At 19.7% G+C, this 14,989-nt stretch overlaps 1 protein-coding gene across 1 annotated transcript; it reads right to left on the reverse strand.

The window, feature by feature from the left end:
• Window positions 1-5,207: 5,207 nt before the first annotated feature.
• Window positions 5,208-14,697, reverse strand: P175DRAFT_0554817 (putative C2H2 finger domain protein; the record flags this gene model as incomplete). The annotated part of the gene is made up of 4 exons (XM_040900585.1): window positions 5,208-5,337; window positions 5,406-5,743; window positions 5,802-6,095; window positions 14,692-14,697. 4 exons carry the CDS (start codon window positions 14,695-14,697, stop codon window positions 5,271-5,273), a joined length of 705 nt encoding a protein of 234 aa, XP_040756978.1. The 3' UTR covers window positions 5,208-5,270.
• Window positions 14,698-14,989: the final 292 nt, after the last annotated feature.

Raw genomic sequence — 14,989 nt, forward strand, 5'->3', positions numbered from 1 at the left:
TTATTAAATTATTTCTTTTTAAGAAGTAAAGTAAGAAATATTAAGATCTTTACTAATTTCTAAACATGCTTAATAAGATATAAGTATAAACTTTATTATATACTTATTATTAAGTAATAACTATAATATTATTCTAGTTATAATTAATTATTTAATAAAAATAAAGTACTTTCTCTCCTATACTAGAATAATTAATACTAAAGGGGTAATTAATCTATATCTTAAGTATATTTAGAAACTCTATAATATCTCTAAAATAATTATATTAGATTATAAAATCTAGTTTATTACTATTTTTTAAAAATACTTAATATCTTACTTAAAGATTTATAATCTATTATTTATTATTTATTATTCTAAAATTAATAGCTAAATTAAATATATTAATATTATTTTAAAATAATATTTATAAATATATATATTATACCTATAAGATAATTAATTTAAATAACTATTAATAATTAAATTTACTACTAACTCTATTTACTTTAAGTTTATAAGAATATTACTATTTATAGCTAATTATAGATTCTACCTAATATTAAGATTTAAATTAAGCTATCTTACTATCTACCCTATTAAAAAAAATATTAAGAAATTTACTAATACTATATATAAGATTTATAAATTTATTTATATTAAGATTTTATTTACTTAAGCTTATTATAAAATATAAGCTAATTATTAAAGATAACCTATATATTACTATATTATAGAATAAGAAATCTAGCTAGATACTTATAATATCTAAATACTCTACTTATAGAAGAAATTAGATTAAAAGAATTTTAAGTTATATTATATTAAGAGAATTATTAATTTATATATTTATAAATTTAAATTATTTAAAAGTATAAAAATCTATTTTATATTTAATATATTTTTATTCTATCTTATTACTAATAATCCTTTATTTAATTAATACCCTAATTTATTACTACTTATTAAAATAAAAGAATTAGAAAAATAAGAAGTTAAAGAAGTTTTTAATTTTTAATAAATTTATTAAAACTATAATAAATTTAAGCTATAATATATTATTAAATAGATTAGATATAATAAACTAATTAAAGAGCCTGCTAAATATCTAGAAAATACTTACTAACTAATAAATAATTATTACTTTTATTATTCTAAGAAACCCTAGCTAATTTCTCCCTAGTCTTAATAGAACTTAATTCTAAGAAGGGGGGTACTATTATAGTATAAAGCTATAATATTTATTTAGTTAGATTCTACCTTAATTATCTACCTTTATTCCTATATTTAAGCTATATTATCCTTAATCTTATTATAATTCTTCAAGCTATGTCCTATCTATTACCTGATACCTACTATTCTGCTATTCTGTCTGGTTAGCTCCTAGTTAATGAATATCTGAATCCAACTCTGTCCCCTGACAAGTAAATATAGAAATATAGCTAGTTAGTTTTTAATTAGAGTATAAATAGCTACCTACTAGATAGTTAGTACTACTATAATAGTAATATAGGTATTAGATTTAATAATTAAGATAGTAGGTAATAAATAGATCTATTAAATCTTTAGTAAGAGTAATAATAATAATAGGATTAATAGGGCCTATAGGAATTTAGGTAGTAGGAATTAGTTTTAAGATAGATTAAAGAGGCTAGAAACTTTTTATAAATAAGAATAGAATAGTATTTATATAATAATAATAATAATTTTCTAGATTTTATAAATAATTAATAAAATTATAATATTATAATAAGGTCTTAAAATATATTAATATTTCTTAAAATTCTTAACTAATAATCTATTCTAGAATTATAAATAAGATATCTTTATTTATATTCTTTTTTAATATAAGATATTAAAATTTAGTAAAAAAAATACTAAATTTATAATAAATTTATTAAAGGTAGAATAAATTAATATAAATATTAACTTTTAAATTTAAGTTTTTAAAAATTTTCTTTAAGATTTCTAAAATCTTAATATAATTATTTAATTTATAAATTCTATCTTAAATATATAATAAGATTTAAGTATATAAGATTTCTTTAAAGTAACTAATTATATAAATTATTTTATTATTTAGAATTAAAAAATAATTAAGATTTATAATTATTTTCTAGTAAATTTAAAAAGTAAAGTATCTTAAGTTACTTTATTAATTATTAAACTTATTAGGATTAGAAAGTTATTTAAAGATTTAGGTAGTAAAAATAAATATAGTAAAAATAATAATAATAATAAAAAAAGTAGTAATATTAGTATTTTTTTTAAAAAAAAATAATAATTAAGAAAGTATATTATTCTAAATAAGTATTTTAAATAATTTTTATTAAATTTCTTTAACTTATATCTTCTAGTACTTAATTATATTATTTTTTTATTAAATATAATTAAAAAGATTAATAATAATAAAGTATAAAATAAATAATTTATAAAGTTCTTTTATAATAATAGTAGAGAACTAGTATATCTTAATAATATATTATCTTAATTTATTAAGAGTATTATATAGGAGGGTTTCTATATTTTTAGGTAATATAAATAGTAAGATAGGTATAATAGTAATAATTAATTTCTAATAAAGAGGAGCTATATAATATTAGGAGATAAAGTTAGATTTAGATATTTATTAATTAAAAATTAACTAGATAGAATAATAGAATAGTAAGTATTAAGTAATAAATAGGATATAGCTTAAAGAGCTATAATAGGATTAGGAATAATATAGCTTAAATATAGGAATAAGGGTAGATAGTCAAGGCAGAATCTAACTAGATAGGTACTACAGCTTCGCGCTGTGACACTATATATTACTATACTATAGGGCAAGAAGTCTAGCTAGATACTTATAATATTTAAATACTTTACCTATAAAAGAAGTTAGACTAGAAAAATTTTAAGCTATATTATATTAAAAAGATTATTAACTTATATATTTATAAACTTAAATTATTTAAAAATATAAAAATCTATTTTATATTTAATATATTTTTATTCTACCTTATTATTAATAACCCTCTACTTAATTAATATCTTAATTTATTATTATCTATTAAAATTAAAGAATTAAAAGAATAAAAAGTTAAAAAAGTTTTTAATTTCTAATAAATTTATTAAAGCTATAGTAAATCTAAATTATAATATATTATTAAATAAATTAAATATAATAAATTAATTAAAAAGCTTATTAAATATCTAGAGAATATTTATTAACTAATAAATAATTACTATCTCTATTATCTTAAGAAGCCTTAACTACTTCCTTCCTAGTCTTAATAGAGTTTAATCCTAAGGAGGGGGATATTATTATAGTATAAAGCTATAGTATCTATCTAGTTAAATTCTATCTTAATTATCTATTCTTATTTCTATATTTAAGCTATATTATTCTTAATCCTATTATAGCTCTTCAAGCTATATCCTATCTATTACTAGATACTTATTATTCTGTTATTCTGTCTGGTTAGCTCCTAGTCAATAAATAACTGAATCCAACTCTGCACCCTGATATAATCTTTTAATTAAATTATCTAGTTTTACCCTATACTTATCTAAGTAATAATTAATTATAAAGTTAAAGTAAAATATAAATTTAGATTATTAGATTTATCTTTAATTTAATATTTTAATTATTATAAAATACTTTAAATTTTTATAATTAATTATAATCTTAATTAAATACTAGTATCCTTCTAATTTTAAAATTTATTCTTCTAAATAATAAATAATTACTAGTAACTTTTTATTATATATCTTATAATTATACTTAATTAAAATTATTTTCTTTAAATAAAATCTTACTAGATATAGAATCCTATTATTATTATATTATAATAGTACCCTAGTAAATATAAAATTTAAAGTATTAATTTTTAAAATAACTAGTTAATTTTAATTAAAGAATCTTAATATTAATTTCTTAATAAATTCTACTTTTAATATTTTAAAAGTAATCTAGTAAATTAAAATTTATAAAAATAGGGTTTCTTTTTTCTTTAAAATAATAATAGATATAAAGATTTATAAGAATCCTTTAATAAAATATTAATAAAATCTAGTAAATTTTATAAAACTTTTAATATTAATAATTATTTTAAGTAATTTCTAATCTATTATAATCTTAATTTTCTTAAAATTTATATAAATACCTTCTCTTCTAATAATAATATTTAAAAACTTAATTTCTAGCTAGTAGAATTTATATTTAGATATCTTTATATATAAGTTATTATTTTTGTTATAAGGGCGGGCAGGCAGTAGGTATAGCTAATAGCAGGGTGTATATCCAGGCTATCTACATATAGATCTAATAAGTAGGGATTAGGTTAGGATAAGAATATAATTTAAAAAGCTATAATAGGATTAGGAGTAATATAGCTTAAATATAGGAATAAAAATAAATAATTAAGATAGAATCTTAATTAAATAAGTATATAATTATACTATAATAGTATCTCCTTTCTTAAGATTAATATAAATATAAGTAATTAAGATTATTTACTCTTAATTTTTATCTTATAAGTATTACTTAAAGATTCTATTTTTATATTTCTACTTAAAAAAGATCTTAAGACCTTTAATAAGTATTTTAATAAGAAATCTTTTTTTATCTATATTATAAATATTTTTTATATATAACTTATATTTCTCTAATTTCTAATATAATAATTTAAAATATAATATATATTTATATATAGAATTAACTTATTTTTATATAATATTAATAGTAATTATATAAGTTAAAATAAAATTATTTTAATATTACTTTAGAAAGTAACTAGACTAGTATTTTTTAAACTTTTATTTATTTATTTTTTTTATAAAATTATATAATATTTTATAAAATATAAAGAAATCTTATTTAATAAATTTATTAATATATTTTATAAATTCTTTTTTATATTAATTATTAAGAGCTTGCTATTACTTATATTAGTAATTTTTTAAATATAAAATTTTATAATAATACTTTAATAATATTAATTACTTAATATTAAATTATTTTATAATTTTAATATAATCAATTAAAGTACCTAATTCTAAGGAATTAATTATTTTTAATACTACTTTAATTAGAGTTATATTAAATAAAATATATGAAGTTAAAAATTGCTATCTAGAAAGTTAGTAAGGGGCAAAATGTGCATAAGATGGGGCTGTGTATCAGGTGATCACTGACTGTACGTGATTGTGAACAGAATTAGCCATGCAACAAACTAAGGAGCGGCCTGCTGAGTGGGGTTTAATCTACAAGGTTAAACTGATACAAGAAATCTTGTATCTCGAAAGTGTTAATGGGAAGTGAAACCATTAGAGTTCCTTGGAGTTTTAACCCAGACGAGTTCTGAAGGTTGTCGACTTAGGCATCGCAAACATCAGTGGATTATGAACTAAAGTGGCTTCAGCCTGTATTTATCACAAGCTACTGTATGCTGCGAGCAATGAAATGCTCGAGTTTGGCCAGACACTCATGGCCTTTTGAAAGAAAGGAGCATCGTGGGGTGTCCTCAGCATGTTGATACAGCGCAGAAAGCTTTAGAAACTCCTTGCTACAGCTGGGACATCTATATAGCCACCCTCCATCCTCAGAAATTATGTATTTCCGACTCTGATAACATTTGCGGGCTATGTTATCAATCTCCTCCTCAGTAGCCCTTGACGGGCAATTTCCAGACTCCAGATGGATAAGCATTCCAGAGAGGGATTTAAAGGTCTGGTAACAGCCATAGCATTCCATACTTCGGGTTTGGTGTTTCTGCTGGTGCTGAAAAGATTGTACCATTAGCACCAAGTAAGTTAAGCTCTTTAACACTAGTGCTTACCATTCGTAGATTATTGTCATTACCAAAGTAGCCATCGCATCTGACGCAAAGGTAATGCTTCACGACATCATGATCTCGAAGTTCTCCAGCAGAATTATGATACATATTGCAATCGGGGCAAAAGTGATGAGCGTCCACTGAATGATCTTCAAGCTCTTCAGGAGTCTTAAAATCTCTTGATTGAGGACAAGCTGAACAGAAATTATGCCTGCGCGACTCTCGAAGATGGGCATTTTTGGCGGGGTCTGAAATAAACACTCGGCGGCACCTTTCACACCAAGCATGTTCTGAAGTCTGTCTGTTGTTGTTGTTGTTGTATTGCTTAACGCCACGTGGTATCCTCGGGCGTGAGCCCGAGGCTCCTGACCTCCCTAGGGGTATAAGGGCGTGCTAAGCTAGTAGGTATATCTATCTACCTATTTACCTATCTATCTAGGTAAATATAGTATATATTTATACTATTCCAGAAGGTAATTCTAGTATAAATAGGGGCCTCCTCCTTTATATAAGGGGGGGGAAGCTATTATCCCTATATTATCCTAATATATAGCTGCTATTATAGGGATATCTTTATTAGGGACTACTAGAGCTATCCTAGGTTTCTTTAGGCACTAGGCCCTTCTTTATATATAAGAGTATGGGGTAAGACTAGTTAGTTAGGAAAGAAGAACTTAATATAGTAGGAATAAAAGAAAGGATTAAGAAGTATAAATATTAATTTATTATTTATTAAAAAGGGAGAAAAAAGATTATAAGGCTCTAGATCTTATATTTTATTTTATTCTAGATTAATTTCTAGCTTAAGATATCTTAGCTCTAAATTAGTCTAGTATAAATATATATTCTTATAGAATCTTATAGTAACTAGAAATATAATAAAATTTTTAGATATTAATTACTTTAGATACTTAATTATCTTATACTTGATTATTAAGGGCTATAGTAATTATTAAGGTTACTAGGTAAAGAGCTACTTATTATAATAGTAAAGGACTAGATATTTAGGGCTCTTATTCCTATTATAAAAGTATATAAACTAGGTATTCTTATATTAGAAGTATTTATAGTACTAGCTAAAGTTCTTATATAAGAACTTAATTACTAGCTAGTAGTAAAGATCTAGATACTAGAGATATAATTCTAGAGATAGGACTATTTTATATATTTTTATCTTATTTATTAATTATTACTAATACTAGCTTAATAGCTTTAAAAATATCTTTACCTACTAATTAATCTATATTTTTTAGTAAAGTTAGTAACTTATTATTTTAATTTTATTAGTAGTAAGTATAGCCTTTAAGAAGCCCTATTTTAGGCCCCTAGTCTTAAGGAAGGCCCCTTAATTAGCTAGTTAATCTACTCTTTTATTATCTTTAATCTTTTTATAGCCTAGGGCCTAGTAGAGTTCTATCCTATATTTTCTAATTAAATAATATAGTACTTAAAAGATCTAATAAGAGGAGATTATAGCTTCCCCTTTATTATACTATATTATAAAGGTACTATCTATATATAGCTAGTAATAGCTAGTATTAAATAGCTTTTTAATAATTATCTTTAGACTCTAAAAAGTTTCTATAGATTTTATATTAAATATATATAATTATAAGTTAATAACTATTTTATTATAAGTAATCTTTCTATATTTATTATATATTATATATTTATAACTTATATAATATTAGCTCTAGTAACTTTTTTTAAATCTATTACTAAAAATAATTATATCTCTTACTAGTAATATTCCTTATTATATTTTAAAGATTTTTACTACTTTTTTCTTTCCTTTTCCTTCTATAGGATTTATTATATATCCTAGGGTATAATATAACTAATTTAAGATTAGTTAGAAAATAGTTAGGAGGAAGGCCCTTATTATCTAGAGCTTGATTTTTAATTTTTAAAATAAGCCTGCCCTATAATCTCTTTATATATATAGAGGCTTAATCCTCCTAATTAGAAAATTATTCTTATTTATTAATTAGAGATAAAGTATAAAGTATAGGTATACTTTTTTTAGGATTACTATTATAAATAATAAGCTAGTATTTTTAAAAAGAGTTATTATTAGTATAGTTTTATAAATTAGAAGAATTTTCTTAATAATTAGGGTTAAAGTCTTCTCTAATATATTTATATACTAGCTTAAATAAGTACTAATCTTTATATTTTAAGTATATTATCTTAATTTTATATAATCCTTATATTATACTTCTATATTATAAAGTATACTAGATAGAATATAAGTAATAATTACCTTTTATAATAAGGCTACTAGTAAGTTATAAACTATTCTTACTAGGTCTTATATATATTATACTACTACTCTTACCTTAATAGCCCTCTTTACTATATATTTCCTCTAAAAAAGCTACTTATTAAAGTAGACTCCTAGCTATCTAAATATTAATTACTTTTACTCTAGTACCTTTATAATAGATTATATTATTAGATAATTATTAATCTTTAGGATAGGTATCTTCTTATATTATTTCCTTATAATATAGATTATTTCTAGCTTTTCTAGTATAAAAGCTACTTTATTCTAATTATTCTAGGCTAGTATTCTTTAGATATCTACTTCTAGGTACTTATAATTATTCTCTAGTATTTAGATAATATAGCTTAAGTAGAGATTATTAATATATCTAAAGTAAAGAATTATATTTTATAGGAGTAGTTTTACTATATAGAATAAGAAAAAAACTAGAGATAGAAATAAGTTTTATAATATCTTATAAAGTACTAGATCTACTTTTATTAATATTATTTCTAGTCTAATCCTAGTAAGCCTATTAATTAGGAAGCTATTAATAAGAATAATTAGGGCTTAAGATTATTTCTACTTTACTATTTACTTTAGTAACCTATACTATAAAAGAGTATTAAAGGCCCTTAATATATCTATTATAATTATAGTTACTTTCTTATTCTAAATAAAGACTATTTCTATATTATATATATAGGCTATAACTAGATCTATAGTAAAGTACTAGAGAAGTATACTATATTATTATAGATTTAGAATCTTATATATAAGTATTATATATATAATTTTTTAAACTATTATCTTTTCTAGATCTTTATTAATTATTAATAATAGAATAATTAATTTCTAGAATTTAAAGAATATCTTATCTTACTTACTTATTTTAAGAAGTATAACTACCTTTATAATCTTTTATAATATAAGGAAGTAGCTTAATTATAAATATTTATTATATAATCTATATATTATTTTATTTATAAATTTCTAGTAGGCTTTTAAAATCTATATTATAATTATATCTATTCTAGAAAAAATATTACTTACTTTAATTATATTTTTTTTAATCTTCTTTTTTAATATTTTTTCTCCCTAGGAAAGGTACTTATCTCTAGTCTAGTAAGTTTTTATTATAGGATTAAACTCTAGGTTATTTATTAAGTTAAATTATTTAAGAATAGCTTACTAGAGGACTTTAATTTTCTCCTAGATATTTTTAATTATATAACTATTTATCTAAAGGGGTAGTATTTTTATTCTAGATTCTAACTTATATTAGACTATAATCTAGTAGAGCTTCTTATTATTATTAACCTTATTAATAATACCTACCTAATATTAATATTTAGCTTTCTAGACTATATTCTGGAAGTATTTTCTGTTTTTTAGACTTAATTTTACTAGCTACTTATTATAGGAGTCTATATACTTTACTATCTACTAGGGGGTGGTGTCAGGGGACAGAGTCGGATTCAGATATTCATTGACTAGGAGCTAACCAGACAGAACAGCAGAATAGTAGGTGTCAGGTAATAGACAGGATATAGCTTGAAAAGCTATAATAAGATTAAGGATAATATAGCTTAAATATAGGAATAAGAGTAGATAGTTAAGATAGAATCTAACTAAATAAGTATTATAGTTTTATACTATAATAGTACTCCCCTCCTTAAAGTTAAACTCTATTAAGACTAGGAAGGAATTAACTAGGGTTTCTTAGAATAATAGAGATAATAATTATTTACTAGTTAATAAATATTCTCTAGATATTTAATAAATTTTTTAATTAATTTATTATATTTAATTTATTTAATAATATATTATAATTTAAGTTTACTATAGCCTTAATAAACTTATTAAGAATTAAGAATTTCTTTAACTTCTTATTTTTTTAATTCTTCTACTTTAATAAATAGTAGTAGATTAGAATATTAATTAAGTAAAAGATTATTAATAATAAAATAAAATAAAAATATATTAAATATAGAATAAATTTTTATATTTTTAAGTAATTTAAGTTTATAAGTATATAAGCTAATAATTTTTTTAATATAATATAATCTAAAATTTTTTTAATCTAATTTTTTTTATAGATAAAGTATTTAAATATTATAAGTATCTAGCTAGACTTCTTATCCTATAATATAATAATATATAGATTACCTTTAATAATTAGCTTATATTTTATAATAGGCTTAAGTAAATAAAATCTTAATATAAATAAATTTATAAATCTTATATATAATATTAATAAATTTTTTAATATTTTTTTTAATAAAGTAAATAATAAAATAGCTTAATTTAAACTCTAATATTAAATAAAATCTATAATTAACTATAAATAATAATACTCTTATAAATTTAGAGTAAATAAAGTTAGTAATAAATTTAGTTATTAATAATTATTTAGACTAATTATCTTATAGATATAATATATATACTTATAAGTATTATTTTAAAATAGTATTAATATATTTAGTTTAGCTATTAGTCTTAGAATAATAAGTAATAAATAATAAGTTATAAATCTTTAGGTAAGATATTAAATATTTTTAGAAAATAATAATAAACTAGACTCTATAATTTAATATAATTATTTTAAGGATATTATAGAGCTTCTAAATATACTTAAAATATAGATTAGCTATTTCTTTAGTATTAATTATCTTAATATAAGGAAGAAAGTACTTTATCTTTATTAAATAATTAACTATAATTAAAATAATATTATAGCTATTATTTAATAATAAGTATATAATAAAATCTATACTTATATCTTATTAAGTATATTTAGAAATTAGTAAAGATTTTAATATTCTTTATTTTATTTTTTAGAAAGAAATAATTTAATAGTAAAGATAATAATTCTAGACTTATTAATTAATATACTTATAAATCCTAGGCTAGAAATATTTATATAATATTAGTTTATATATCTTAATTCTTTTAAAATATCTAGTAATAGGATTTTTATAATAAAGTCTTAATATTTTAGCTTTTATCTTATTATAATTAGGCATGTAAAGTTAATCTTAATATCTTAAATATAAATTAATATATCTATAATTAGCTAGTATAATATTAGGGTATCTTAATAAATTATTCTTTAGAATATTTAGAATAAATTAAAGCTTCTTATCTTATAAATAAGTTCTATTAAATAATAGTTATAATATTAATAATAAGAAGATTAGTTTATTAGTAATAGGTTATTTAGTAAAGTATACTTAATATTAGTTATTAATATTTAATCTTAAATTAATAGTAATCTTAGGTAGTAGATTTTTAGATTTTAGAATAGTCTAGCTCTAATAAAGAAATTATTTATTCCTTTTCTTAAGTAGGTCCTCTAACCTCCTAGTTAATATATTAGGCTTAGTACCTAATTTTCTAGAATAATAATATATTTAAAAGTTAAATCTTAATAGAAATTTAGACTAATAGGCTTATTAATAATTTAGTAATTTAATTAATATAAAATACTTTAGATTCTAGTAATCTATAATAATCTTTATAAATAATAAAATTTCTTTTAATTTAAAATATTATTTTTTAAAGTAATAAATAATAATTAATAATTCTTTATTATAAATCTTATAATTATATTCTATTATAGAATATTTTTTAAAAAGAAATATAATAAAATATAATATATCTTTATTATTATATTATAATAATACTCTAGTAAATATATAATTAAAGATATTAATTTCTAGAATTATATTTTTTAACTAGTTAAAAAATTTTAATATTAGAATATTTATAAAAATAATTTTTAATTATTTAAATATTTCTTAATAAATAAGTATCTAGTTAAAGTTAATATTTTTCTTAATTAGATTAACTAATAGTCTAATAATTTTTAAAAAATTATAAATAAATTAGTAATAAAAGTTCCTAAAACTAATAAAGGCTTAAATATTAGTTAGATAGGTTAGTATTTCTTATTTAATAATTATTTTTACTTTATTAAAATCTATTTAAAAGCTATCTTTATTTATAATTAGTTCTAGAAACTTTATCTTATATATAAAGAATTTATATTTACTAAATTTAGTATAAAGTCTTACTATTTATAAGTATTCTAATACTTATTAGATATAATAAGTATATTTAGTATAAATTTAACTATAAATTAGAATATTATTTAAATATATAATATAGAAAATATCTAGTGTCATGGGGAGCAGGCGGGCAGTAGGTATAGCTAATGGCAGGGTGTATATTCAGGCTATCTATATACAGGTATAATAGGTAGGGGTTAGGTTAGGATGAGGACATAGCTTAAAGAGCTATAATAAGATTAGGGGTAATATAGCTTAAATATAGGAGTAAAAGTAGATAATTAGGGTAAAATCTAACTAGATAAGTATATAACTATACTATAATAATATCCCCTCTCTTAGGCTAAGCTCTAGTAAAGTATTTCTAGGGTCTAGGCTTTCTAGAGTAGTAGTAATAATAAATAGTAATATACTTAGTAGTATTCTCTAGGTAGCTAGTAAGAACTTTAGTAATAGTAGAGTATCTAATCTACTTAATAGTATACTTTAAATATAGGTAGCTACTTTAACTATAATAATTCTAGTAAGAGTTAATTACTTCCTTAACCTTCTATTTTTTAATACTATTAACTTTAATATATAGGGATTTAGTTTCCTCTTATCTAGATAATAGATCTTTAATAGTTAGGTATAATAATTTAATATAAAATACTAGATATATTTTTATACTTTTAAGTAGGTCTAGTTTATAGGTATAAGAGCTAATAACCCTTCTAATAAGAAAAGGACTTAGATTTTTCTAGTCTAATTTCTTTTAAGGGTATAGGATTATAATATTCTTAATATTTAATTAGATTAATTAGCCCTTAATATAGTATCTAGTAAGGTAGTATTTCTAATTAGTATAATATTTATAGTAGGCTTAAGTAATAACTATAATAATATAATAATATTCCTATATTTATTTTATAGTCAAGATAAATTAGTAAGTATTATAAGTTTATAGATAGTAATTAGGTAGAATAGGCTTAAATCTTATATAGGGGTTAAAATTATATAAAGTAAAGAATAAGGAGTATCTAGTAATTTTAAAATTAATATTATTAGTAGTAAATTCTACTATAGATAATTATTTAATCTAATTATCTTATAAATAATTAATATAAACTTATAGATATTATTCTAAAATAGTATTTATATATTTAGTTTGCCTGTTAATTTTAGGGTAGTAAGTAATAAATAGGAGTAATCTTATTTTTAGAGTATAGTTTAGGTATATTTAAAATACTAATATAAACTAGAATTCTTAATTAAATATAATAGACTTAGAGAATCTATAAAATCTCTAAATATAGTTTTAGAATAAATAGGCAGCTCTCTTAGTATTATAGGTACTATTATAGGGAATATAGTATTAAAATTTTATTAACTAGTTAATTATTATTATAATAATATTAAAGCCTAAGCTTTAGAGTAAATATATAATAAAATTAATAAATATATTTTTCTAGAGATCTTTAAGTATAAGTAAAAAATAAAATACTTCTTAATATTTATTTTAGTAAGATATAAATTATTTATAAGTATAATAATTATAAATCTATTATTTTATAAACTATAATATTCTAGGCTAGTAATATAATTATAATAATAATTTATAAGTCTTTAATCTATCTTAATAACTAGTAATTATACTCTTATAATATTTATATATTAATTCTACTTTTAATTCTTTTATATTAGGGATATATAGTTAATTATAGTAAAATAAGAATCTAGAATAGTAGATATACTTAGATAATATAATTAGTAAATAATAATTATAACTCTTTTCTAGACTTTCTAAAATATTATTAAGAACTAGATCTTATTTATAACCCCTATCTAGGCACTCTCTTAATTATTTAGAGAGCTAGATAATCTCTTCTTCTTTAGACTTAGGTAGCTAGAAGTATACTAACTTTCTTCTAGTAGTAGCTTAAAACTAGATTAATTATAGTATTTACTAGCTTTATAACTTTTTTAAGTATTTAAGTAGAAAGCTTACTAAATTTTCTCTTTTTAATATTATTTAACTCTAGTATAATAAGTATTTATTCCCTTTCTTAGAAAGATTCTATAATCTTCTAGTTAAATTATCTAGTTTTACCCTATACTTGCCTAGGTAATAATTAATTATAAAGTTAAAGTAAGACAGGAATTTAGATTATTAAGCTTATTATTAGTTTAGTATTTTAATTATTATAAAATACTCTAGATTTCTATAATTAGTTATAATTTTAATTAAATACTAGTATTCTTCTAGTTTTAGGGTCTATTTTTTTAAATAATAAATAATTACTAGTAACTCCTTATTATATATTTTATAATTATACTTAATTAGAATTATTTTCTTTAAGTAAAATCCTATTAAGTATAGAATTTTATTATTATTATATTATAATAATATTCTAGTAAATATAAAATCTAAGGTATTAATTTCTAAAATAGCTAGTTAGTCCTAATTAAAGGACCTTAGTATTAGTTTCTTAATAAATTCTACTTTTAGTATTTTAAAAGTAATCTAGTAAGTTAGAGTTTATAAGAATAGGGTTCCTTTCTTCTCTAAGGTAATAACAGGCATGAGGATCTGTAAGAATCCTTTAATAAAATATTAATAAAACCTAGTAAATTCTATAAAACTCTTAATATTAGTAATTATTTTAGGTAGCTTTTAATCTATTATAATCTTGATTTTTTTAAAGTCTATATAAGTACCTTCTCTTCTAATAATAATATCTAGGAATTTAACTTCTAGCTAGTAAAATTTATACTTAAATATCTTTATATATAAGTTATTATTTCTTAAAATTTATAATATTTACCTTAAATATTTAGTATATTTTTTTCTTATATAGCTATAGATTAAGATATTA

This window comes from Aspergillus ochraceoroseus (genome assembly GCF_002846915.1).
Source record: "Aspergillus ochraceoroseus IBT 24754 chromosome Unknown P175scaffold_1, whole genome shotgun sequence".
Lineage (NCBI taxonomy): Eukaryota > Fungi > Ascomycota > Eurotiomycetes > Eurotiales > Aspergillaceae > Aspergillus > Aspergillus ochraceoroseus.